The following is a 24660-nucleotide window of genomic DNA, read 5'->3' on the forward strand; positions in this document are numbered from 1 at the left end:
CAAATCAACCAAGTCCTTCTACCTATCCAAAAAATATCAATGCTTAAAATGCACAAGTTAATTTAATTTTTTCGCGTTAAGTTTCATTTCTTGAGCAAGATTATAATCACGGCGATTGAGATAGGAGCAATCAAATGTAGGCTATAATTGTTATTAATATTTCTCGGAAAACAAAACAATACACGAAAAAAAAAAACAAATTACGAATTGGCGAAGCGTCTCTCTCACTTGTTCTTGACTTCAACGCCAGATTTGCCAGCAATGATGACAGAGGTGGCCATGTTCAAGAAGAGTCCATGCTCGACGACGCCTTCGAGAGCGGAGATTTCAGCGCCAGCAGCGAGGGAATCCCTAATTGGAGTCTTGAAATACAAATCGACGATGTAATTGGAGTTATCAGTGACGTAGGGTTTACCAGATTCATCCAATCTCAATTTGGCGTCGCATCCTTCTTCCTTGAACAGTTGCTGGAGGCGATCCAGATTGTACTTCCAGCAGAACTGAACCACCTCTACAGGCATGGCGAGGCCGCTGCCACCGAGGCCGTCCACAAGCTTCGTGTCGTCGACGACGACGATGAACTTGTCGGAGGCGGCCTCCACCATTTTCTCACGGAGGAGGGCGCCGCCGCGGCCTTTGACGAGATTGAGGTCGGGATCGACCTCGTCGGCGCCGTCGATGGCGAGATCGAGGCGGGGATTGTCGTCGAGGACGGAGAGGGGGATGCCGAGGGAGCGGGCTTGCTCCTCCGTGCGCTTGGAGGTAGGGATACCGACGATGTTGGTGAGTTCACCGGAGGCGAGGAGCTCGCCGAGCTTGGAGACGACGAAGGCGGCGGTGGAGCCGGTGCCGAGACCGAGGACCATGCCGCTCTTGACGGCCTCGACGGCCTTGTCTGCAGCGAGTCTCTTGAGGTCATCCTGGGTGAGGGTGATGGCGCGGACGGCGGGGAAGCAGTGAGGACGGGTGCGCAGTTTAAGAGAGGTAGGAGTGCGCAGGATAAGGCGCGTGGAGGCGGTGTGGTGCACGGAGGAGAGAGAAGGAGGTGAGGAGAGGGATAAGGAAGCCATTGAAGAAGTGAAGAAGATGAGAAGAGTGGGCCTTGTTTGGGAGAAGATTAGCCAGTGAGTAACACACACCACACTACACCCAGGTTTGTTTCTTTGCCTCTTTTTTTTTTTTTTTCTCACTTTATTATGTCTTTTGGCTTCTCCTTGCCTCGCCTTTCATTGCTTTCAACAACACAAAAAGTTGGATCGATTGGATATTCCCTTTCCAACCTCCCCCATTCGTTCACCTACCAATTTCTGCATTTCTCCCCTTATCCTTAAAAGAAAAACACTTTTCATTTTAATAAAAACTAACCGCTCCATTAATTCTTTATATTTTATCGTATTGAATAAATAATATATTTCCTTATATTTATACATTAAGTTTTCTGATTTAATAATTGTTTAAAAAATTATGATACCCTAGCCTACCCATTTATAAAAGTATTAAATTATCCTTTATTTATTATCTGCCATAATCATTTAAAATATCCATTTACTATTTATTTTATTCGTGGACACTTTGTCTTCTCTACCAGGCATAACACTACTCCCTTTATTTAACGGATTTCCAAGCCATCAGACTAAAGTATCGATTTAAAGTGTGACGCACGTCATAAACTAACCACCACACTTCTTCTCTTTCCAATATAAATTATTGGCTAAATTACATTTTTTTTTTCTTTATTTTTATCAAGAAATGTTTTATTTTTCTTTTCCAATTTGGTTTTTATTTATTTTTTAAATAATTTAATTTATGTTAGTTTTTCAAAATAGTTTTAAAGTCAATATTACGTGTGAAAACCAATTTGTTAATTTATGACAAAAGCAATTAAAAAATTAATTTAAGATTTTTTTATTTAAGGTCGATTCAATTTTTTTCTATTTACAACTTTGAAATCGTAATTTTATTTTACAAAATTTGAAATTTAGTTTTGTTTAATATGACATGTTATGTGGGTATGTTAGGCAAGTTTAGCATAATTACACAATCTTCGTGTTGGATAGAAATGAGTGGTCTTTGAAAATTGTTCTCGAATTAATAAATCTTAATTTAATCAGAATATTTGCCACACAAATAGAAATGATTCGAGAGAAAATTGCAAATATTAGATGGTTAAATGTAAACAGGAAATGTGGTACAGATGAAGAATTAACGGATTTCAATCTTCGTTCACTTGGAAAATTCAGTATAACACATTACAATTTAGAAGTTTCTCTTGTAATAAATCACACTTAATATAACTCAAATGATACAATTTTCAATTAGTAGCTACTAAAGCTAGAAGTGACAAACACAGAAACACACCTAGACTAGTAAGCTAAACGTATGAAGAGATTACAACCATTAGACGATTCCATGACTCGGTAGATATTGAGACTAGATGGTTTACCGAGTGCATCTGTTTCAAATTACCACTAGATGATATAGTCCTAATTAAACGGTCTAGAAACTTTGATAAATTTTTTTATTAAACTAATTCTTACAAGAATGATGAAGGTGTATTGAGCGATCACATTTCAAAGTTTTCCTCAGTAATTATGTACTGTGATGATTGTTGTTAAATCTTGTTGATCGATGAACAAAGCATCAAGAAAATAACCATTGTGTGTATGGTTCCATTCAAATGGAGGTAAGGAATGGTAACACTTTCCCTTTTTTTATCATCCTTTTTTTTTTCTAGAATAAAAATTGTTTCGGGTGTAGGGACCGAGAGCCCGCCAAATGAACTCCTTCACTTCGCGTTATCTTCCTCCTCTCCAATGACTTCAACGAAATCCACTCCTTAGCTCATCGGTTGGGATGACGATCGGGGTACCTGTCTAAAATACTCCGATGCTTAAGTCAGGAGAGGCCGATCGGTGTATCAGGATATCAGTAGTAATAAATGCGCAATTAAGATTCTCACCAACCTACCTTTGGGCCCTATTTATAGCTTTCAACATGGGCTTGTAATTAGGGTTTCTTAATCACGGCCCAATGACCCCTTAATGAAGATTATTGACTCGTTTAGCCGATAATCCTTGGCTTAAGCTATATAATCGTGCGACCGATGGTCGCTTGGCTGGGTTGATGACACTGTGTTGTTAACAAGCTAACGATGTGTTTTACCGATCGACCGCCAGGTGATTTTATAAAATCCGTCGCTGTTATTTTACCGATGGACCGAAGGATCCTCAAGGTTGGAGGGCCATTGCTGAAGTTTTACCGATGGACCGACGGACCCTCGAGGTTGAAGGGCCATCTTATTTGATTTACCGATGAACCGATGGACCCTTAACGTCAGAAGTCCATCGCTGATGCTTTACCGACGGACCGACGGGTATGTGTATGGTTAAGTCGTGACTTATATATTCAACCGTTTGACCGATGGTCTGCTATTTTATCTGTTATTCGTTCGACCGATGGTCCTTTAATGATGCCACGTGGTTGTTCGTTTACCCCGTGAGACCAATGGTCCCCTGAGGGTTAGTAACGACCGCCTGACCGACTGGACATACTGTACACAAGCCCCCCAGCCTCGAGCGATGGGAATGAAGCGAAGAGGTTTTACCCAGACCGTGGTGCCGACTGACCGATGGCGTTTCCCAACGGTTACGTTGCCTCGTGGATCGTGCCTGACAGTTATGATCTGAAGCGTCGCGAAGCTGGGACCGTTAATCCGAATGTGATCGTAGGGTCCTGGAGCTGCCACGTGTCACATGGTCCCCCTTATAAATAGGTTTGTGTGGTTGTCGTTATTTTCACGCTTTCCTTTCTCTTTCTAGCCGAGCTTCCGATCGTTTTCCTCTCTCTGCATGTAAAAAATGTCTTCAGGCGCATCGGATTCAGATGGTCTGTCGGGTGGAGCGGTCGGGTGGTCTGGGGACGCCGGGTCAATTTTCGCCTTGTTTGAGTCGTCTGAATCGGGAACTTCGCTCGGGGGAGTGTCTAGCGGCACGGGTTCACCAATACTCCTAAGTGGCAGTTCTGAGGCCGAGCCACCGATCGCGGAGGCGGCGGAGCAGGTCGCTGCTTCTGATGAAAGTGGGGACATCATCGGGATCGACGTTGGCGATGAGGGGGACGAAGTCAATCTGCCGGAAATATCGGGGTACGATTGGGCCCCTTATGAGCCGCGTACGGTCGCGACGAGGTTTCGTTGGGAGAACGACCTGGGGGATCTGGTCGAGCGGACCAGGATATTTAGCGAGGGGGTAGAGGATGGGCACCTTCGGGTCAAGATATGTGCCGGCAACGAGAGAGTGTGCCACGGGAAGAGAGAGGCGAAGCTAGACTTCTTCTACGTCTACGCCTGCCTCTTCCATGATCTAGGTTTGAACGTGCCGTTTGCCGATTGGCAGATGGCCGTCCTCCGTCAGATTCAATGTGCACCGACGCAGATTCATCCGAACGCATGGGCGTCTATGCAGGCGTTTGACGTCCTTTGCCGGGCGGCCGGCCTGACGCCCACCATGCCTCTGTTCCTTCATTTCTATAAGACGCGGCCGACGGCGTCCAAGGGTTGGGTTTCATTCCTCGGGGCGAACAAGAGCCTGTTCACCCTTTATCTTGCCTCCTACAAGGGTTTCAAGACCGGATTTTTCAAGGTCGCAATTACCCGCAAGGGAAGGAGGTATATCTTCGACAAGCAGGATCGTCCCAAATTTCCGCTTTACTGGACGGCGTTCCCACCTCCCACGGATGCTTGGGCTGAAGAACAGTTGACCCCGGCCGAGCGGGCTGACCTGGCCGTCCTCAAGACCCTGCCCGACAAGATCCCCCCGCGGCCGCTGATCCAATGCCTCCGCTCCCCGGACTTATCGAGGGCGGTTTATGGTTAGTTGTTCTGATATTACCGATCGTCAATCTTGGTCGCAGTTTAACTTATTTGCTTTGTTGTTTTGCAGATATAATGTCTCGAACGACCGCTGCTAATGCCGAGTTCGTGGCTCACGCTAAGGCTCGACGAAGGGGGGGAGATATCGCAGAGGAGGTGGTGCCACTTTCGACCGTTCCAGCTGCCCCTCCGACCGGTCAAGTTCCTCCCACCGCCGCTCCTGTCGGCACTTCGGGCGCTGTCTCGCGGCCTCGTCTGGTTGTGAAGCGGCCGGGTTCTGGTGCTGCTGCCGCCGCGGCCGGGGACAAGGGAAAGAAGTCCAAAAGAGACGACCCCTCGACCGTTCCCCCGTTCAAAAAGCAGAAGCACGGGGAATCATCTGGATCCTTGGTCGACGCTTTTCTCGGCGGGGGTGCCCGCCTGGATGAAGAGGTCTTCCTTCAGTTGGGACCTCGCATGACTGAGGCACTGAAGGACGTGTCTGAAGAAGATGCCCTTCGGACCGCAGGGTAGCTCACCCTCAGACTGGCCGCCTTGTACACCAAGTTTCCTCGCCCCGAGCGGAGCAGAATAGAGGACTTGGAAAAAGAGCTCGCGGCGGTCCAGACTGAGCTCAAAGAGGTGAAGGCGTCGGCTGCTGACTTGAAGGCTCAGTTCGATCGGCTCAACGGCATCAAAACTGAGCACGCCAAGTGTGCCGGGCTGTTGAAGGCTGCAGACGACCGAGCCAAGGCAGAGCAAGCCAAAGCAGGTGAAGCCGCTGAAGAACTGCGCAAGCTCCAACGTCGTTTCGACGATCTAACTCTGGAGCATATGGCCGCCTCTGGTTCAGCGTCAGATTGGCAGAAGAAGGCCAAGGATTTGGAGGCCGAGCTGGAAGTGGCCGATGAGCAAGTATTCGCTCAATATGAATTGGGCTTCCAAAGGGCCGTCGACCAGGCGGTCTTCCATTACAACTGCTCTCCCGACCGGTTCGACGTCCATATGGGAGTTGTAGATGGGAAGGTGGAGAGGGTCTTTGACCGGCTGGACGAAGTCAATGACCCTCCTGCATAGGCTTTTTATTTTTTATTTTTACTTGTAATTTTTGATATAACCGATCGAACCCGATCGGCCGTTAGCTCGATCGTGTTCGCTCGGTTATTAACCTACTCAAACTTGTGTAAATTTTAACTTCCCATTCATATCAAATGTTATTTCCTTCCTTCACTCGTTCGCTTACTAATTTGTTTTGGCGTCCGACCGTAATTCTGCTGTTTCTTAACGTTGGCGATCGGTCGTATAATTGTTTAACTTGTTACTTTGCTTAGTCGTGCTTATTGAGCTGACCGATCGACCGGTGTGCAAACATTAAACTTGACATCTTTGTTACCTGTTTTATACAGCTGACTTGTGCATTTGGTTTGTTTTTAAATCGTTGGTGTTAAACACCGATCGACCAAGACAGCTCGTGTCACTTGTTTACCCGTAGGGTGATTAGATCTCTAGGATCGGTGCTGATGGAGTGGGGTTTCCTCTTGGAAGTCCCTGTCTCGATCGGTCAGGCTTTGCCTGGGTCCCGCAGGGACGTAGGGTAATTAGATCGCTAGGATCGGTGCTGACGGAGCGGGACTTCCTCTTGGAAGTCCCTGACTCGATCGGTCAGGCTTTCCTTGGGTCCCGTAGGGAGCCCCGTCGGTTAGAATGTTAAATGGAGTGGTATGAAACGCTCATTTTATTCATGATTAACTGTAATACATTTTGAGGTGTGACGCGTTCCATGTGTTGGGTATTCCTTTGCCGCTCAAGTGTTCCAGCCGATAGGCTCCATTCTGCAGGCTCTCGGTCACGCGGAACGGGCCCTCCCAGTTTGGTGCTAGCTTTCCCTGTGTTGACCTCTTTCGGGCGTCATTGGTTTTTCTCCAGACTAAATCTCCCTTGACGAAACTCCTTGGTTTGACCTTCGCGTTATACCTTCTTGCCACCATTCTCTTGCACGCTTCAGCTCGCACGGCTGCTCGTTCTCTTCGCTCGGTCGTCCAATCTAACTCCTCGCGCATTCGTCCATAATTCACCTCCAAGTCTTGCATTTCCCGCCGAAGGGTCGGTTCCCCTACTTCGACTGGCAGCATGGCATCTGTACCATATGTCAAGTTGAAGGGCGATTCTCCGGTCGTCCCGTGTGGCGTGCATCGGTAGGCCCAAAGGACTTGTGGCAGCTCGTCAACCCACGCTCCTTTGGCTTCTCCTAACCTCTTCTTTAACTCGGCCACTATCACCTTATTCATGGCCTCAGCCTGGCCATTGGTTTGGGGATGCTCGACCGAGCTAGTCACGTGCCGTATCCCTACTTGCCGATAGAAGTCCTTCAGCTTTTTGTCAATGAACTGACGACCGTTGTCAGTGATGATCGTGTGGGGAAGGCCGAAGCGACATATGATGTTATGCCAGACGAAGGAGTGAACCTGCCGAGCGGTGATATTAGCCAGAGCCTCCGCTTCGACCCACTTAGTGAAGTAGTCAACTGCTACGAGTATGAATTTTTTCTGCGCTCGGCCGATTGGAAAAGGTCCGACGATGTCCATGCCCCATTGGGCGAACGGCCACGGGGCTGTCAAACTATGTAGCTCGGTCGGAGCCCTCTTCATATCATTTCCATGGGCTTGACATCCTGCGCATTTGCGTATCATGGCTTCACAGTCTTCTTCCATGGTCGGCCAAAAATATCCCGCTCGGAGTATCCTTGCTTTCATCGTTCTCCGACCGGTATGCATCCCGCAGACGCCATTGTGGACCTCGTTCATGACGTACTCCGCTTCGTCGGCTGATAAGCACTTCAAGAACGGCGCTGTGAAGCCTCTCTTATATAGATCTTCTCCGATGATCACGAACCGGAGCGCTTGTCTCCTCTCCATCGGCCTAACCTCTTCTCCAGCCTCGCACCTCTTTAAGAGTTCTCGCACCTCGGTAGTCCAGTCAACCGATCGACTTGTTACGGCGCACTCTCCTGCTGAAGGTTTCATCAGGGTTTGCCTGATAATTGTCTTTAATTGGCCCTTCTCTTTTCCTTCCGCTAGCTTTGATAGCCTGTCAGCTCGGGCGTTCTCCGCTCGGGGGATGTGATGGATGGTCACCTCCTCAAATTCCTTCATGGCTTCGACAGTCTTGTGATAGTACTGGAGTAGTAAATCGTCCCTAACTTGATATTCTCCCTGTACTTGTCCGACCACAAGCTTAGAGTCGGTGTTACACCTCAACTTTGTTGCGCCCAAGTCTTTTGCTAGCCTCAACCCGGCGATCAGCGCTTCATACTTCGCCTGGTTATTTGATGCTTTAAACTGGAACTGCAAGGAGTGCTCCACTATGAAGCCGTTCGGTCCTTCAATGACGATTCCTGCTCCGGCACTTCGTTTGTCCGACGACCCGTCGACGAACAGAATCCATGTTTGCTCGGACGAAGAGATCGGTCCATGGAGCTCGGCTGCAAAGTCGGCCAAATGCTGCCCTTTGATAGATCCTCTAGGTTCGTATTTGAGACCGAACTCGGATAACTCAACCGACCATGCGATCATTCTACCAGCCAAGTCGGGCTTCCGGAGTATTTTGGCTATAGGGTGATCGGTTCGGACGACCACCTGGTGGCTCTGGAAGTACTGCCGCAACCGACGTGAGGCCGTTAATAACGCCAAGGCTATCTTTTCTATCAACTGATACCTCGTTTCTGCGCTCTGTAGAACTCGGCTGATGAAATAAACAGGCCGCTGCTCCGGGGCTTCTTGTATTAAGGCCGCACTAATCGTGTCGTTAGATACCGACAGGTATAACTGCAGGGGCAACCCTTCTACCGGTCGGCTCATGATTGGCGGACTGGTGATCATCTCCTTTATTTGTTGAAATGCCGCCTCGCACTGGTCATCCCACTTCTCTGTAGTTTGCTTCTTCATGATCTTGAGGATCGGCTTAACTTTCTCTGTCAGCTTGGGCAGAAAGCGTGCCAGAGAAGTCAGCCGCCCCATTAACCGCTGAACCTCCTTCAGGTTTTTAGGGCTCCTCATCTCCACGATAGCAGTGCACTTGTCTGGATTCGCCTCTATGCCTCGGGCGGTCAGCATGAAACCTAGAAATTTCCCTGCCGGCACCCCAAAGACACACTTCTCTGGGTTGAGACGCATGTTGTACTTGCGTAACTGGCGGAAGACCTCGCCGAGGTCGCGTACATGGTCTTCGGCAGTCTGCGACTTCACGACCATGTCGTCCACATAGACTTCCATGGACCGACCGATCTGCCCGCGGAAGACCCGATCCATCAACCTCTGATAGGTAGCCCCCGCGTTCTTCAGACCGAACGGCATGACCTCGTAGCAGAAGTTTGCTCGATCTGTGATGAACGCCGTTTTAGACCTGTCCGGGCCATACATAGGGATTTGGTTATACCCTGAGTATGTGTCCAGAAAGCTTAGGAAGTTGTGCCCCGAGGCCCCGTCTACCAGCCGATCGATGCTAGGCAGGGGATATGCGTCCTTTGGGCAAGCTTTGTTCAGATCAGTGAAGTCAGTACACATCCTCCACTTCCCGCTCGGCTTTTTTACCATGACCACGTTAGCCAGCCATGTCGTGTATTGGATTTCCCTGATAAAACCAGCTCCTTCTAGCTTTCTCACCTCCTCCTCGACCGCCTTCCGTCTTTCTTCTCCCATCTTTCTTTTCTTCTGAGCGACCGGCCGGGCTTCTCGGAAGGTGGCTAGCTTGTGGGACATCACGTCCGGGTGGACGCCTGGCATGTCGGCGCTCGACCACTCGAAAAGGTCTTTGTTTTCCAGGATCACGGCGCCGATGAGCTCTTCCTCTTCCGCCCTCAGGGCTCCCCCAATCTTCGTGAGTTGTCCAGGTTGACTCCCGATGAAGATCTCCTTGGTCTCTCCTTCTGGTTGCAGCCTATCCTCTGTGTTTGTTCGGGGATCCAGGTCCGTCATCGCTACCTCCGATCGGTGTTGTTTACGCGGTCGGCTTTGAGGCCTGATCCTCAACCCTGCAGCATAGCACTGTCGGGCGACCTGTTGATCTGCATGCACCGTGCATATCGTCCCCCTGTCCGATGGGAACTTCATGGCCAGGTGCAGGGTAGACACAATCGCTCCGAAGGCGTTCAAACAGGGTCTCCCTAGCAACACATTGTATGAAGTGTTAGCTTCCACAAGAAGGAATCTAACTCTTACCTCTCGGCCGTCCTTCCTCGAGCCGATCCTCGTGCGAAGATCTACGTATCCCCTCGTGTCCACCCGCTCGCCCGAGAAACCAACTATTTGCTCGTTGTATGGTACGATCAGGTCCTCGGAGAGGTTCATCTTTTGGAAGGTCTTCCAGTATAGGATGTTTACAGAGCTTCCCTGGTCGACCAACACCTTCCCGATCCCATATTCGGCCACTTCTATCGAGATGACCATCGGGTCGTCATGATCAGGGTCCGGCGCCTTGAAGTCGTCGTTTGTGAATGTGATGGGAGTCATCGATCGGATCTTCTTCTCAACCAGATGGACCGACTTCAGCGCCCGAACGTGCCTCTTTCGGGCTGCGGAGCTTGACCCTCCTCCGGCGAACCCCCCGGAGATGGTGTTGATATAACCCCTCAGGGGTCTTTCCTGGCTACGGTTGCGGCTCCTTCTCGGACTCCGCCGTGACTGGGAGGGTCCTCTTCTACGCTTCTCGCGCTCGGGCTCCCTTTTCTTCTCCGATCGGGTTGGGGGGACTCTTCTCCTCAGGCTTTGGTTCCTCACCGGACTACGCTGGGGACGATCTTGCCGAATGTATTTCTTCAAGTGTCCCTGCCGAATGAGCTCTTCTATCTTGTCGCGGAGCGTGTGGCATTCTTCAGTAGTATGCCCGATAGTTCGATGGTACTGGCAATGCTTGCTCCCGTCGGCATCGGGCGGCGGAGGCTTCTTCCTAATCGCTGGGAGCGAATCGGCGCTGAAGGCCTCCTGCAGGATCCTAGCTCGGGGAACAGCCAGGGGGGTGTAGGTTGTGAACCTCGGTGGCTTCTTCTCGGTAGGTCGGGCTACCGGTTTGCTCGATCTAGGAGCCATCGGCTTTGGGAGTGCAGCATCCTCTTTCTCCCTCTTCTTCACCCTAAACTCCTGCATGTCTTCCATCTGTATGAATTTGGCTGCGCGTTCCCTCATCTCTTCCATCGTCTGCGGCTTCTTACGGCTTATCTTGTCTGCAAAAACTCCTGGCTGGAGTCCGTAAGAGAAGTGATGCCGCGCGATCTCGTCACTGAGACCTTTTATCTTGACCGACATTCGGTTATACCGATCAAGGTAACTCCTCAGTGATTCCCCATCCTCCTGTCGGATGTTCACCAGATTGTCGACCGTCAGAATGGCCGGTTTCAGGGGCGCGAACTGTGTGCTGAACCTCGCTTTCAGAGTAGCAAATGAGTCGATACAACCGGTCGGTAGCTCAGAGAACCATTCCAGTGCCTCCCCGGTCAGTGAGGTTGAGAAGACTCGGCACCAGTTGGGATCACTGACAGCATGAAACATCATCTGGTGCATGAAGACCCGCATGTGGTTGTCTGGATCGGTCGTGCCGTCGTACTTGTCAAAAGTCGGCATTTTCCATTTCTCCGGCAGCGGTGTTTCTAAGATATACGAGGTGAAGGGGGAAGACCCCGACGCGGGTACCGGCTGTCGTGACGGGCGGCCCCCGTTGTTCGCTCCTGAACTCTCCGCCACCGTGTGTGACGGGTTTCCTCTTGAGCCCTGCGTCCTCTCAACCCGAGCTGGTTGTGATTGTTCATGTCCCGAGGGTGGAAGACGGCTCTCCACCCGCTCAGCATCTCGGTGCTGTTGTACTCGACTTAGCCTGTTCGGGTCGGGTACGGTCGGCGTCGAAGGGATTCCATCCTCCTTCTGCCTTAGGATGGCATTCTCCTCACGTAAAATCTGCATCTGCGCTTCATAGTTCCTCTGCATCTCGTCCATTCTCTGCTGCATCAGCCGCATCATCTCCCTAGTATCCGCCTGATCATCAGCTAACCTCCCTCCGTCCATGTTGCTGTTTCGGTTCCTCGTGGTCACCATATGGGTATATTCTCAGAAGAGACTGCTCGGCCCCACGGTGGGCGCCAAAATGTTTCGGGTGTAGGGACCGAGAGCCCGCCAAATGAACTCCTTCACTTCGCGTTATCTTCCTCCTCTCCAATGACTTCAACGAAATCCACTCCTTAGCTCATCGGTTGGGATGACGATCGGGGTACCTGTCTAAAATACTCCGATGCTTAAGTCAGGAGAGGCCGATCGGTGTATCAGGATATCAGTAGTAATAAATGCGCAATTAAGATTCTCACCAACCTACCTTTGGGCCCTATTTATAGCTTTCAACATGGGCTTGTAATTAGGGTTTCTTAATCACGGCCCAATGACCCCTTAATGAAGATTATTGACTCGTTTAGCCGATAATCCTTGGCTTAAGCTATATAATCGTGCGACCGATGGTCGCTTGGCTGGGTTGATGACACTGTGTTGTTAACAAGCTAACGATGTGTTTTACCGATCGACCGCTAGGTGATTTTATAAAATCCGTCGCTGTTATTTTATCGATGGACCGAAGGATCCTCAAGGTTGGAGGGCCATTGCTGAAGTTTTACCGATGGACCGACGGACCCTCGAGGTTGAAGGGCCATCTTATTTGATTTACCGATGAATCGATGGACCCTTAACGTCAGAAGTCCATCGCTGATGCTTTACCGACGGACCGATGGGTATGTGTATGGTTAAGTCGTGACTTATATATTCAACCGTTTGACCGATGGTCTGCTATTTTATCTGTTATTCGTTCGACCGATGGTCCTTTAATGATGCCACGTGGTTGTTCGTTTACCCCGTGAGACCAATGGTCCCCTGAGGGTTAGTAACGACCGCCTGACCGACTGGACATACTGTACAAAAATAACTATTTTTAATCAATACTTTAACTTTTCATGACTAGTTTCAATTCACTTGATTTTTAGTAAATATTAAATATATTTTTGAGCCAAAAAATATAACACGCATTGTGTTCGAAGTTGTCTTAGTTATATCAATTCTATTTATATCAATTTTTTTTTCCTAAGTTTGTAATTTTTTTTAAAAGGCTGAGTTTCACATTTTTAATATTTATTTTATTTTATTTATTTTTTATTACTTTTAAGATTTATTATATTGTATTTTAGACTTATTATGAATTATATATTTATTTTATCTTAATTGTGATAAAATATTTTTATATTTATAAAAGATAAATATATTTTAACTTATTTATCAATATTTGTATTTTATTATTTAAAATAACTACGAATTTATGTGATAATATTCATATAAAATATTTTTATGAGTTGTTTGAGAGATAAAACCTATTTGAAGCATATATTAATCCAATTTATCATTTACATCTTTATTAAGTATGACATCTTGAGATGACATGACATATATTTCAAAATATTTAATTTTTTATTTCAAGATTATTATAGGAATTACAAATTATCTTCCTGACTTTTAATAATCATTTTTTTATTTGTTTTTTAGTTAAAATTCTCACTTAACATTAATCCTTATTTTTCAGGTGTCAAGATTTTCATGTTTACCATCTGCTGCTTGACTTTGATTTAACTACGATTAAGAAAATATTATTGGTGAAGCAATGCTTTTTACATAGATTCAATTTTTCAAAATTTCGTTACAACGAAAGAAAATAAAGCACAAGATATATAATTACGAAAATAAAATCGTACGATGAAAGATCACCAATACTAACTATTTCTTTTTTTAAATTACATTGATAAAATCGAATCGTTAAATTAAATTTTTTATTAGTTATATGAAATCTATTTTTATTATAAATTTTTAACTGTTTACTAATATATTAAATAATGTTATTTTAAAATATAAGTAAACGTCAATTATGAGATTTATTTGATTTAACCAAAATATCTTGTTCATGATTTGCTTAAAATGTCCTTTATATATATATATATATATATATATATATATATATATATATATATATATATATATATATATATATATATATATATATATTTCGTGTATCTTATATTATCTTTTTCATATTTCATTGTTATATTTTGTTGATATGTTACTATTAATTTTTTATCCCAATATATTCATTTTAACAAATTTAAAAAAAATCTTTATATCTGAAGTAAGCAAGAAACTTCTAAAATAATAAAGGATTTACCTGCCATAAATATGTGTCAGAACGTTTCGTCAATCAGCATTTGTTGGAGAGCATTTGAAAGTTGGTGAGCTATGGAGGGGCTTCCACTAGAATTCTTCAAAGTTTTTCTCATCCAGAAAGGTTCTACGCAGTTGGTAACCTCTGTTTCTTTCTCTTGCTTTTAGTTCTTTTAGTCTCTTTCTCTTTTTGTTTTTTATCTTTAGTGTAATGAGGGTCAAACTAGTGTGGGAGGGTTAGGAGAGTTTATATGGGTCTAGGTTCAAACCCCCTTAGTGTCATGTATCCGAAAAAAAGAGTCTTTTCTGTAGTGTAGAAGGATCATGAAAAGTGATTTTTTTTTTTTTTGTATTCTTGCACTTTCTCTTAAGTAGGATTTAATGCTTGCTTCTTTTGTCTGGTCTTTTATGCTTTGAAAATGTTAATCGTTTATTACTGAGGGTGACACTGACCTGGGACTTGTTCTTGTTTCAGCAAATACCAAGATCTTTTACCAAGTTTTTTAATGGAATCGCACCATGTAAGGTCGTTGTTGAAGAACACGGTGGAAAATATTGGGATGTTAAGTTGGAAAAAATGGAGGGTCTTTTGGTTTTCAAAAATGGGTGGCAGGAATTTGTGAAGGAGAAAAATCTAGAAGAAGGGGACTTTTTGGTTTTTCAGTATGATGGCAAAACTACGTTTACTGTGAAGATATTTGCGAAAACTGGGTGCAGGAAAGTGGCTGCATCTCCAAGCCGTGTAAAAGTTGTTCCCATTGTGAATTTGGAAGAAGATTCTGATGAGGATAGTTATAAAATCCAGAGCAATGGTGTACGGAAACGTCCACTGCCTAGTTCCAAAGCAAATGTGAAATCAGAGGGTAAGTAGTTGAAGTATTTGTTTTCAACAATTTCGTGTCATTGTTATCCAACCCTTCATGTTTAATGTTTATAGGTGCATGTCCATTCGAAGGAGCTCAGCGCAAATCAAAAAGAGTGAAGGAAGGAAAAGATAAAACGAATGACGAGAAACCTGCTCTTGCAAAGCATGTTCCACTGGAGAATGCTCATTTTCAAATATGTTTTACTTCTCGATATAAACTGAAAAGAGTGGTTGGTTATTTTATTCTTTTACCTATATTTACAATTTAAGTAGCTATATTTAAATGAATGAGTGTCTTTTTAAGTAACTGAATTGTATTTTCAGAATAGAGGCAGTTTTTTATGTTCAGGAAAAAAGAAAAATAGTGCATTTTATGTGAAGAAGTTGTGGAGTTGGTCTAAAATATGTAAAAGAATGTTACAAGAATGAGGTGAAAAGTGATCTAGTAGAATTGAAAGTGTTTGATAAAATTAGTTGTTAAAGTAATAGATATACCTTGGCCTTGGGATAAAGTGGGATATATAATTGCTCAATTTAGTTTTTGTTATGAAATAGTTCGGCGACTTAGATGAGATGATATAATTGGTGTTGATGGGTTGCAGGAACTTCCTAGAAAATTGCTCAAAATGAGGAATATCAAGCTGCTAAAAAATATAACTCTCAGGGATGAGAATGACGAGTCATGGCCGGTGCTGATCAATTCTAGTAATGATCGTAATTATCTGGGAAGTGGATGGTTGACTTTTAAGAAGAATAAAAACATTCAAGAAGGCTCTCGGTGTGATTTTCAATTTGTTGTTAACAAATCAAATATGGCCATAGAACTGCTTGTGCACGTGATATCGAAGATAAGTAAATAGTTTAGTACATGAATTATCATTTTGGTATGAATTAAGATTACACTCATCTTGTGCCTTTACTTATTTAGAAGGGTTATAGAGATGATGATTTGCACTTGGAGAGGGATGCGAACTAGAGTTTTTTGCTTTACATTTTATTTGTACAAGTAGTTTAGCTATTTTATCGTTGCTATCTAAACCAAGGTATTCCTGTCGTCACCACTCTTTCAAACTTGTACGCAAATTTAGCACGAGCTTGCAAGTTCACTGAAATATCTGTTCTTCACATTTCGTGCAACGGGTAAATCCCTAGTACATGCAGAAAAAAAAAAATCTGTCTTTTTAAAGTCTTCTACCTTTTCAGGAAACTATTGCTTAGATATGAATGAACGTAAAATAGGTCATGCTTTAAAACCATCCCATTTTGGAGTTGGTGCTATAATACGAATTACAAGTAAACAACAAAAATCAATCAAATGTTTTCACGTGACTTGCAGGAATGATAAATGGATAAATTACGACCCTTCGCGCAAAATCCAAATGCTTCAACATACATTTGAGGTCAATTGAATCTGATCATAATACATTGTACAGGAGGTGGAACAACAGTTACCACAGGCTACCAAAAAATTAAGTAAAACCTCTGGCGTTATAAGGCAAACCAACAAAATAATTTAATATCAAAGCAGTCCCACATTGGCCAGTATAAATAATATTACTCTGATGTGTACAAACGAAGACCCTAGTCATCAAGTTCCGGTTTGCATCCTCATTTAGATTATGTTCTTCCATGGTGATGGGATTATTACGGTAACTACATTTCATTTTATGTAGATTTCGCATAGAGGTCAATGCTACCGATTTGCAGCCGGGAAGTAGAATGAACATCTCTGACTGCCAGAAACCTAAACCTGTATAATTTTTATGATTTGGAACATAACAAATATGAAACAGATTCAGCCAATGCCATATAAGAAACAATCTGCATACAATCTAGAGTCAAGACCGCGTACTAATCCATGCAAGAGCAATCAAACGCACGTACCTTGCTAGTCTTAATTGTCACCTTGCTCTAGAATGAATATATTCATTAGAATTGAATTAATGATATGATAATTTTGATCTAAACCCCAAAAAAATTGATTTTGTAGTTATTTGGTTACCACAAAGTGTACAAACATAATTAAGGAAGAGATCAAAGGAAAATGATAAGAATTCATTATTACTTTCTAAATATATAGTCCAGCAGACTGACACAAATCTGACAAATAAAAAGTTAAAACACTTTATGTTTAATGTTTAACTTTTAGGCAAAAAAATAAGAAAGAACTATTCATTTGTCAAAATATTTAAAAAACACATAATTAATTGTTCTTTAAATAGAATTATATATTTATAATGGGTTGTACAGATAAAAGCATAAACGCTATCTGTTCCAGTAAATTACAACACATAATAATTGTTTTAATAAATAAAAAATTACGAAAACCTAGGTTACCCTATCAAAACCACTCCCAATTTTTCTGTTCAAGTTTCTTCACTGTGTCAAGGTATATTACCTGAAAACATTACACGGAAAGCTTGCGGAATTGATTTTGTACGTTTTACGCTGGAAACGGTCTTCAAAGAACTGAGAGGTTTGCTTGTCCAAAACTTGCCAGCTGATCCCCTTATCACTGCTACCTTCAAGAATCCTGAGCACATAACATACCGCAAGATAATGAATGCACGGTACATGCTTTATTAACTGAAGCTTACACACGACAACTCATTACCAAGCTTAGAAAAGGTTAAAAGACGACTTTAACAACATATGCATATGGTTGCTGTCAGCTAGAACAAAAGCAGCACACACACATGACACAATTTTCTTGCTTTGCTTGGCTTGGCTTGGCTTGTATATTGTCTATAAGGATTTGATTTTGATAAGATGATGGCATAAGTTTTATAATACCAATAAACTATATTGTGTCACCTGTTTAAAAAAAACATCAAATCCTTTTTTGAACGTAACAAAGTTACTACTACAGTCATGAATGTTTTAAACGGATTACAAATTAAATTTAAAATTTTCATGGTTAATTAATCATACATGAAGGGAGCAGCACATTATATTTATTTGGAGCAACGAAGCCATTTCGATTGGAGAAGTCTACAAGGCAAGGCAGACTAACTCGGCTACTCGATAATTAGTAAAAATGATAACGACAATGAAAAGATGTAAGAGTAGTTCAGCATATATTCCAAAGTTCGTACCAGTCCATTGGATCCCTTTCCGGTGCATCATTGGCTGACATCAAATCATACGCTACAAGCTCAAACATCTTGTAATCAAACGTTCTATATACGATCCAACAACCTACGCAGTCAATATAAACCGATATTTTTATATCAGAGTATCAAGCCAGTAGTGTCTGGACGTGTAGAAAGGTGTGAACAGTAGAAATAAGATGGAATTATATTTTTTGTACTTGCATTTAAACTGGCGTACATTTAGACAGGGAATTAAAATCTCTAGATATTACTTATTCAACAAAAAGGGAACATGTTTCCTTGGAACTGAGCAAAGTCCTCTATAAAAATTTAACAATCTCTCTCTAGGAGGATCCTCCCCATTGACAAACTGCAAAATTTAGCATTCTGTTATGGCAAGGGTCTACTTAGTCAATTTGGGACCACTAAATATTTTTTCATTACTTTTCCCACTATAGTTTCAGTGCCTAAGACTTCATAATTATGAATTTTTTTCCATTAGTTTTACGAAGACCAAAAATCAACAAAGAAAAACTCCTAAGAATGAGAGTTTTAACATGGAAATACATAACAGTGCAGAGAAACTAACCAGACAAAGTCAAGTTTCTAACATTTAACCACTAGTAACTTAAAACCATAAATTCTAAGTGGCTTGCTTACAATCTATTCATAGAATACAATTGACATAGAGGAAATATCCTGGAGAAAAATTAGCAAAGATAGATATCAAGCCAAGTACTTCCTACAAAGATAAGATATTTTGATGTATTTTCCAGAACTTGTTCTTTTCTAACAGGAGAGTAGATATCACGTTTTTCCATTTCTAGGTGAAAACAACAATACCTCAATAAATTCTCTAAAAGTATGGTTAAGCTTGAAGCACAATCTTATGTTGTAAGTTATTTAACTGGTTAACATACCTCTTGCTCCATTTGGTTCTTCCCATTTAGATAATCGAATTCCATCAAATGCTGATGTTATCTGAAATTTAATAAAATAGTGACAACTTTATAGATGCCATAAGGAAAGAGTATAGTAAACATATAAAACGTCCAGTTATATACAAACTCACAATCCCAAAAGGCAACTCCTCTGAACTTGCCAACACTGAACCCGAATGTATTCTATTTAACTTTGGAAGTGGCAGCAGAAACATATCTTTGCCGTAGTTTTCACACTTGTCAAGATTGTAAATCATGTCATCCAGAGCATCCAGAGCAACAGGCAATGCTAAAGAAGTAACAACAGGGTCAGCGACCAAACCAATTTCAACTGTCCCATCTGTATTCACTTTTTTCTCTAGTGAAAGCGCACCAAGTAAGTCATCAAAAGATGGAAACAGTTTTTGAAATTTCGGTTTATTTAGAACTGAATTAATGGAGGTCCTTCTATTTTTATAAGGGGAATTGTGAAGATCCAAAAGAATTCCTTTGGTAATCCTGAGTACTTCAACAGCTTCTGACTTTGTTAGTTCTTCCCCAACGAAATGATCAAGGACAGCATGAAATGCATTGTAAATCCTTGTCACATGTTCATCTATGCACAAACGAACTGGGCATTTAGAAGAGCTCAGCTCATCCGAACCAATCTCTAACCTGGATTTGCGCCATTCCTCATTCCCACTTCGTCTTCCTGGTAATGATAATGACTCGTCATCATTAGCATGTAAACTCCTCTCAAGTTCTTCATTTTCTTCCATATCACGAGCTTGAATAATTGAAATTAGTTCAGATGGAAGGCCTCTTCGAATTTCTTCTGTTATATTACGTAATACAGATGATGCAGAAGGCTCTGTAAGCATAATACGGCGAGACAGAACCTTGATTTTGAAAAAAAAAATACAAAATTCATAAGTTATCAGCAAATTATGATTCTCATGCAAGAGCATACATTGTAAAACTTACCTCATGCCACTTCCTTGTATATCGTTTGGTAACGTCATAAACCCCATCTTTTGCTATGGCTATTACATAATTTAACTTTTTCCCCCACCTATGCCACATATTTTAAAAAGTGAGGAAACATGAAAACAAGATGGAAACTCTTAATGAGGACAAGAACAATAATTTTCTCACTGTCAATTAGATGGATTATAGCAATGAATAAACTAAAGTGAAAGTACTGCACCGATGAACAATACCCTTTTTCATATAATAATGGTTGGTCATAGATTCCTTCACATGGGTCAAGATGCATCCATCTGTAAAAACATACAAACACATCTGACCAGAAATAGTTTTAACAGCAGGATTATGATAACCAGCAACTTTAGGTCAATGTTATTTTTACCTGCCCAAGAATTGAGAGAAGCACTCTGTCCAAACATGATCCGTAAAGTCCAAGATCTGGAGATGAACTAAAATCAGTGACAAAAACCTATTCCTCACAAGACAAGCAAGTACATGTATACCGTAGGTTGCAATATATATGCAAAGAAAAAAATTAACAAACTTCAATAGAAATCAATGACTAACAACACCAAAATATAGTAAAGGGCAAGGTGCTCCAGATAAGAACGCAAGCTAAATTCAAAAATTGAATAAGATTTACATGTCTATTCTATGCCTATCTTTTCCTTACAGATAACAATTTAATTTAGAATATCAAGCACGACTTTTTCTCATATGTATATGAGAACTGAACATATTTTATGGAAGTGAAACTACAATGAAATCAGTTAACAAAACTCAAGATTTTGTCACGTGGATGTTTGACACAAGACATTGGGCACTGCATTTGTAATATCAGAATCATCATGTACATTATCTAGCAATTAATGATACAAAAAGCCAATGCATTGTGAACTCAATTGCAGTATAGAAACCAAGAAAAATCAGCATATTGAAAAGACTGAATTTCATCTAGCTACAAACCAGACGTGAATCATAGCCAAAAGCTCGACAATAGAGAGTAAAGCAATTGGCCCATTCTCCACAGCGGCCCTCTCTTGTTTCCACAAGCTGCAATTTTAACAAGGTAATATCAGTATCCAACATAAATTTGATTGGTAAAGAAGTTGGGTAGGCAGTCAACCAAGTGTAAATTAAAACAACTTGACATGAGTTGTATACCTTCATTGGATCATTGTACCGAGGGAAGCGAGTAAGTTTGGAGCAAAAGGTACAACTGGGTTGTGAAAAGATAAATGAGAATAACATGAAATAGAAGTTAGGTAAAAAAAAAAAAATAGAAGCTAAAAAGTTAGTGAACATGAGAAAAACCCTTCAAAAATGCTTTACAAGAAAAAGCACAGTATCCAGGTAACCATACAAAACTAGTTTGCTATCACCAGATCTCCTGAAAGTAAATAGATATGTAGTATGTAATGGATGAATAAATCCACTCATAAAAATAGGATTTACTGGCAAAGACATCTACAAAGTAAAATAAAACAGGAAACAGTTTGCTGACATTGAAAATATGATACTTTCAGATTTAAAGAAACTATTAAGTTGATAGTAGTAAAATATGTTGCAGACCATTCGGTTGATTAAATATAGCATAAAGAAGGTTTAACGTTAGTTCAGATGCATGATGTCATAAGAAAATTAAAATAAATATAAAGTATGATAATTAGAAAAGCCACTTTCTTTGAAACAGAGTAATTTCACATACCGATAGAGTTCAACCCTGGAAGCTCCATAAAGTATCTCAGAAGGAAGTGGAGAAGTCATGCCCTGGCCTGCAGTTTCTTTACCACAATCGTGACATGATGGTGAATTCACCCATCTATTATACAAGAATAAGAAAGAAATAAGAAAAGAATCAGAAGCATTTGGAAAAATATTACACGTGTGAAGGTTAACTGATGTCTATATGGTGACAAAGATTGCACAGATCATATTTGAGTCAAATCACAAATACGCCAGCAATTACATGAAGTATTAGATATGTGATCCACTGTATTCAGTCTTTAAGGAACTATTGGCCATTGAAACGTTTGGTCCATTGGCATTAAAGGCAGAACAGAAAATATAATAATCAGTTTAAACCTGAAGGATTTTTTGAACCAGAAAAGCAGCTGCAGCATGAAAGCATGATCTTGTTCTATTTTCGACGGCTTGAAGTTCCCCTCCTGGAAAATGTTTATCAGGCTCCCGGATTACAAAAATTAAAATAAATAAAAGCATATGCTTATGAAATGAAGACAGCATCGCAATTCATACACAGTTCTTGTCAAGATGAAGAAAAAGACAGTTCCAGGGTAAATGAATTTCTAAAATAGTTGTACAAGAGATTTACAGTGAAATAGTTGGTTTTACTTAAGACAGATTGATATCCTCTACGAAACTATACATTCGTACAATAAACTATGACAAATTCTCCTACCTTAGCCAAAGAGACCAAAGCTTTCTCCTCAAGCTCTTCTACAGGAACAGACTTCCGAGCAGCCTCCTGGCGCGTTGGATCCTCATACTGCAATACATTAAAACAATTCAATAAATGAAGTGATGTAATCAACCGTGATATGATAATACTCATAACGACAACACAGACAGAAACCAGTTTCTTAGTCTATCTTCACGCTATGCAACTTCATGAACCAAATATCTTGCTCTCCTCGTTCAAAACGAAGATAAAATTATTATCAAGTCAATAAGCTGAAAAATACCATGCGAACTTGACTAATGTAGGACCGCACTCTACTATCAAATTCTCGAGGATTTTCGCTAGACATATATTGCTGCAACAAAAGCGCTTCCTCCTCTGCCTGTACAGATATAATAGCACATGCACAAACACACAAAAATGTAAATGAAAATTAAGTTCAAACTAGAAATACATATGGAAGTGCTCTCCATTTCCAAAATCGATGATTCTGGACACATGATCTTAGGTGATACCTGCAAGAGTCTGGCCAATTCCTCATCGGACTTCAACAAATCGGAATATCTTGGTTCCGGTTCCGGTTCCGGTTCCGGTTCGGCGTCCTTAACCGAGACGAGTCGTAGTTTTTCAGAAATGGCGATGAGATCAGAATCAGTGGTGACTGGAGTATCTTGTTCGGCTCCAAAAATCTGTGCAATGTAAGCAGAGAATCAAAGTTTAGGAATGAAGAACTAAAAATTTAGGAGAGGAATTGAGAATTACGAAGGCGAATCGGAACCTTTTGCTGATGAGGTGGAACGGAAGTGAGGGAATAAAGTTGAAACTGAAAAACCTGCAACAGTGGAATAACGAAGGAATGAAATGGATTTAGACAGTGAAATTGAATTTGAGAATGAAAGGTTACAGAGAAAGAGACGCACTTCGAAGCCATCGTCTGTGTCATAATTGATATCAAAGTCAGTGTCGTCGTGAACCACCTGAAACGTCCGCGCCACCATCTTCTTTCCCTCTGCTCAACCTCTGAATAAATCTTTTTTTACACCAAATAAATATTTTAATAACTAAGTACGATAACTGTTTTAACATTACCACGCACAATATTGTAATGTAATATTGTTAACGTCAACTAGAAAAATATCACTAATTAATATTTTTAATTATTCAATATAATTTAATATTAAAATAAATAAAAAAATTAGTAAGAATTAAAATAATTTATCTAAGCGATAAGATTAAAATTTAGTAAAATTGAATTGCCATCAAACATTTTCTATTAATGTATAAAGAAGAAAAACACTAGTACAAAAAAAAGTCTATTACATCGGTTATTTTGGGCCTATTACATCGGTTTTCTCACCGATGTAGTAGTTCCCGATGTAGTAAGTGTTTGATATATTACATCGGTCCCTGGAACCGCTGTAATATATTACATCAAAAGCGGCAGCAGCAGCGAAAAACCAACGGCAACAGCAGTAAACCCTAAACCCTCAACGACGCGGTGGTGCGATGGAACGACGGCAGCGCGAAAGGGCACGATTCAGAGCGCGGTTCGGAGCTCGACTAACGGCGGAGGAACTCCCAAGCAGTGGCGTCGTTGTTCGAATAGCAAAGAGCGGCTCCGTGAATGGTGGCGCGATTCGCGAAGGTCGAGGAGCAGCTGCGTTGAACGAAGAGCGGCAGCGCGAAGAGGGTCTGCGCGGAGGAGAGGAGTGGTTGCGCGAAGGAGCGCCTGCGCGGAGGAGTGGCTGCGTGGAGGAGCGGTCCCGCAAGGAGAACCTGCGGTGTTGTGCGGTGGCCGTGCGGGGCTGGTGTGGAGCGCCTGCGCGACGCCTGCACGGAGGAGTGGTTGCGTGGAGGAGCGGCCGCACGAGGAGAACCTGCGGTGGTCGTGCAGTGCTGGTGTGGTGTGGTGGCCGTGCGGTGCTGGTGTGGTGTGGTGTGGTGTGGTGGTTGGGAACGAAGAGCAAAGAGAATGCAAAGAGAATGAAGAAAGCACGAAGACGAAAAGGAGAAATGAGGGGGAAAACCCTGCTGAGAAAAATAAGGCATACTACATCGGTTAAACAGGGGAACCGATGTAATATAATTGCTATGTGCAAAAAACCTATTTTTTTTTAATTTTTTTTTTTAAAAAAATGGGTATTACATCGGTTGTGTTGGGGAACCGATGTAATATAGTTCGCAGAAATTTCAAAAATGCCACCGCGCACTGTACTACATCGTTTTTCGTGTAACTGATGTAATATCTTGTTGTAATATACCATTTCTGCACTAGTGAAATAAGAAAAAGTAAAA

The 24660-nt window shown here is 42.3% G+C and overlaps 3 protein-coding genes across 5 annotated transcripts; 1 reads left to right on the forward strand and 2 right to left on the reverse strand.

Moving 5' to 3' along the window:
- Positions 1-115: 115 nt before the first annotated feature.
- Positions 116-1261, reverse strand: LOC114188117 (probable ribose-5-phosphate isomerase 3, chloroplastic). The gene has a single exon (XM_028076649.1). It carries the CDS (start codon positions 1068-1070, stop codon positions 225-227), a length of 846 nt encoding a protein of 281 aa, XP_027932450.1. The 5' UTR covers positions 1071-1261; the 3' UTR covers positions 116-224.
- On the forward strand, positions 979-15913 carry LOC114188116 (putative B3 domain-containing protein At5g66980). 3 transcript variants are annotated; one of them, XM_028076646.1, is made up of 5 exons: positions 979-1153; positions 14104-14217; positions 14555-14942; positions 15017-15174; positions 15547-15913. In XM_028076646.1, the coding sequence occupies exons 2-5, from the start codon at positions 14155-14157 to the stop codon at positions 15802-15804; spliced, it is 867 nt and encodes a 288-aa protein (XP_027932447.1). In that variant the 5' UTR covers positions 979-1153; positions 14104-14154; the 3' UTR covers positions 15805-15913. The 3 variants fall into 3 exon arrangements, with proteins under 3 accessions (XP_027932447.1, XP_027932448.1, XP_027932449.1); XM_028076647.1 differs by lacking the exon at positions 14104-14217 and having other exon boundaries at positions 1093-1153; XM_028076648.1 differs by lacking the exons at positions 979-1153; positions 14104-14217 and adding an exon at positions 14288-14410.
- Positions 15914-16307: 394 nt separating this feature from the next.
- Positions 16308-23449, reverse strand: LOC114188130 (peptide-N(4)-(N-acetyl-beta-glucosaminyl)asparagine amidase). Its single transcript, XM_028076670.1, has 17 exons — positions 23286-23449; positions 23144-23197; positions 22881-23054; positions 22649-22747; positions 22366-22452; positions 22029-22111; positions 21652-21765; positions 21108-21162; positions 20910-20996; positions 20326-20381; positions 20177-20236; positions 19941-20028; positions 19109-19855; positions 18957-19017; positions 18040-18142; positions 17343-17477; positions 16308-16694 (listed from the first exon to the last, which is right to left on the reverse strand). The coding sequence occupies exons 1-17, from the start codon at positions 23361-23363 to the stop codon at positions 16610-16612; spliced, it is 2166 nt and encodes a 721-aa protein (XP_027932471.1). The 5' UTR covers positions 23364-23449; the 3' UTR covers positions 16308-16609.
- Positions 23450-24660: the final 1211 nt, after the last annotated feature.

The sequence above is a fragment of the Vigna unguiculata genome, chromosome 6, assembly GCF_004118075.2.
Source record: "Vigna unguiculata cultivar IT97K-499-35 chromosome 6, ASM411807v1, whole genome shotgun sequence".
Taxonomy (NCBI): Eukaryota; Viridiplantae; Streptophyta; class Magnoliopsida; order Fabales; family Fabaceae; genus Vigna; species Vigna unguiculata.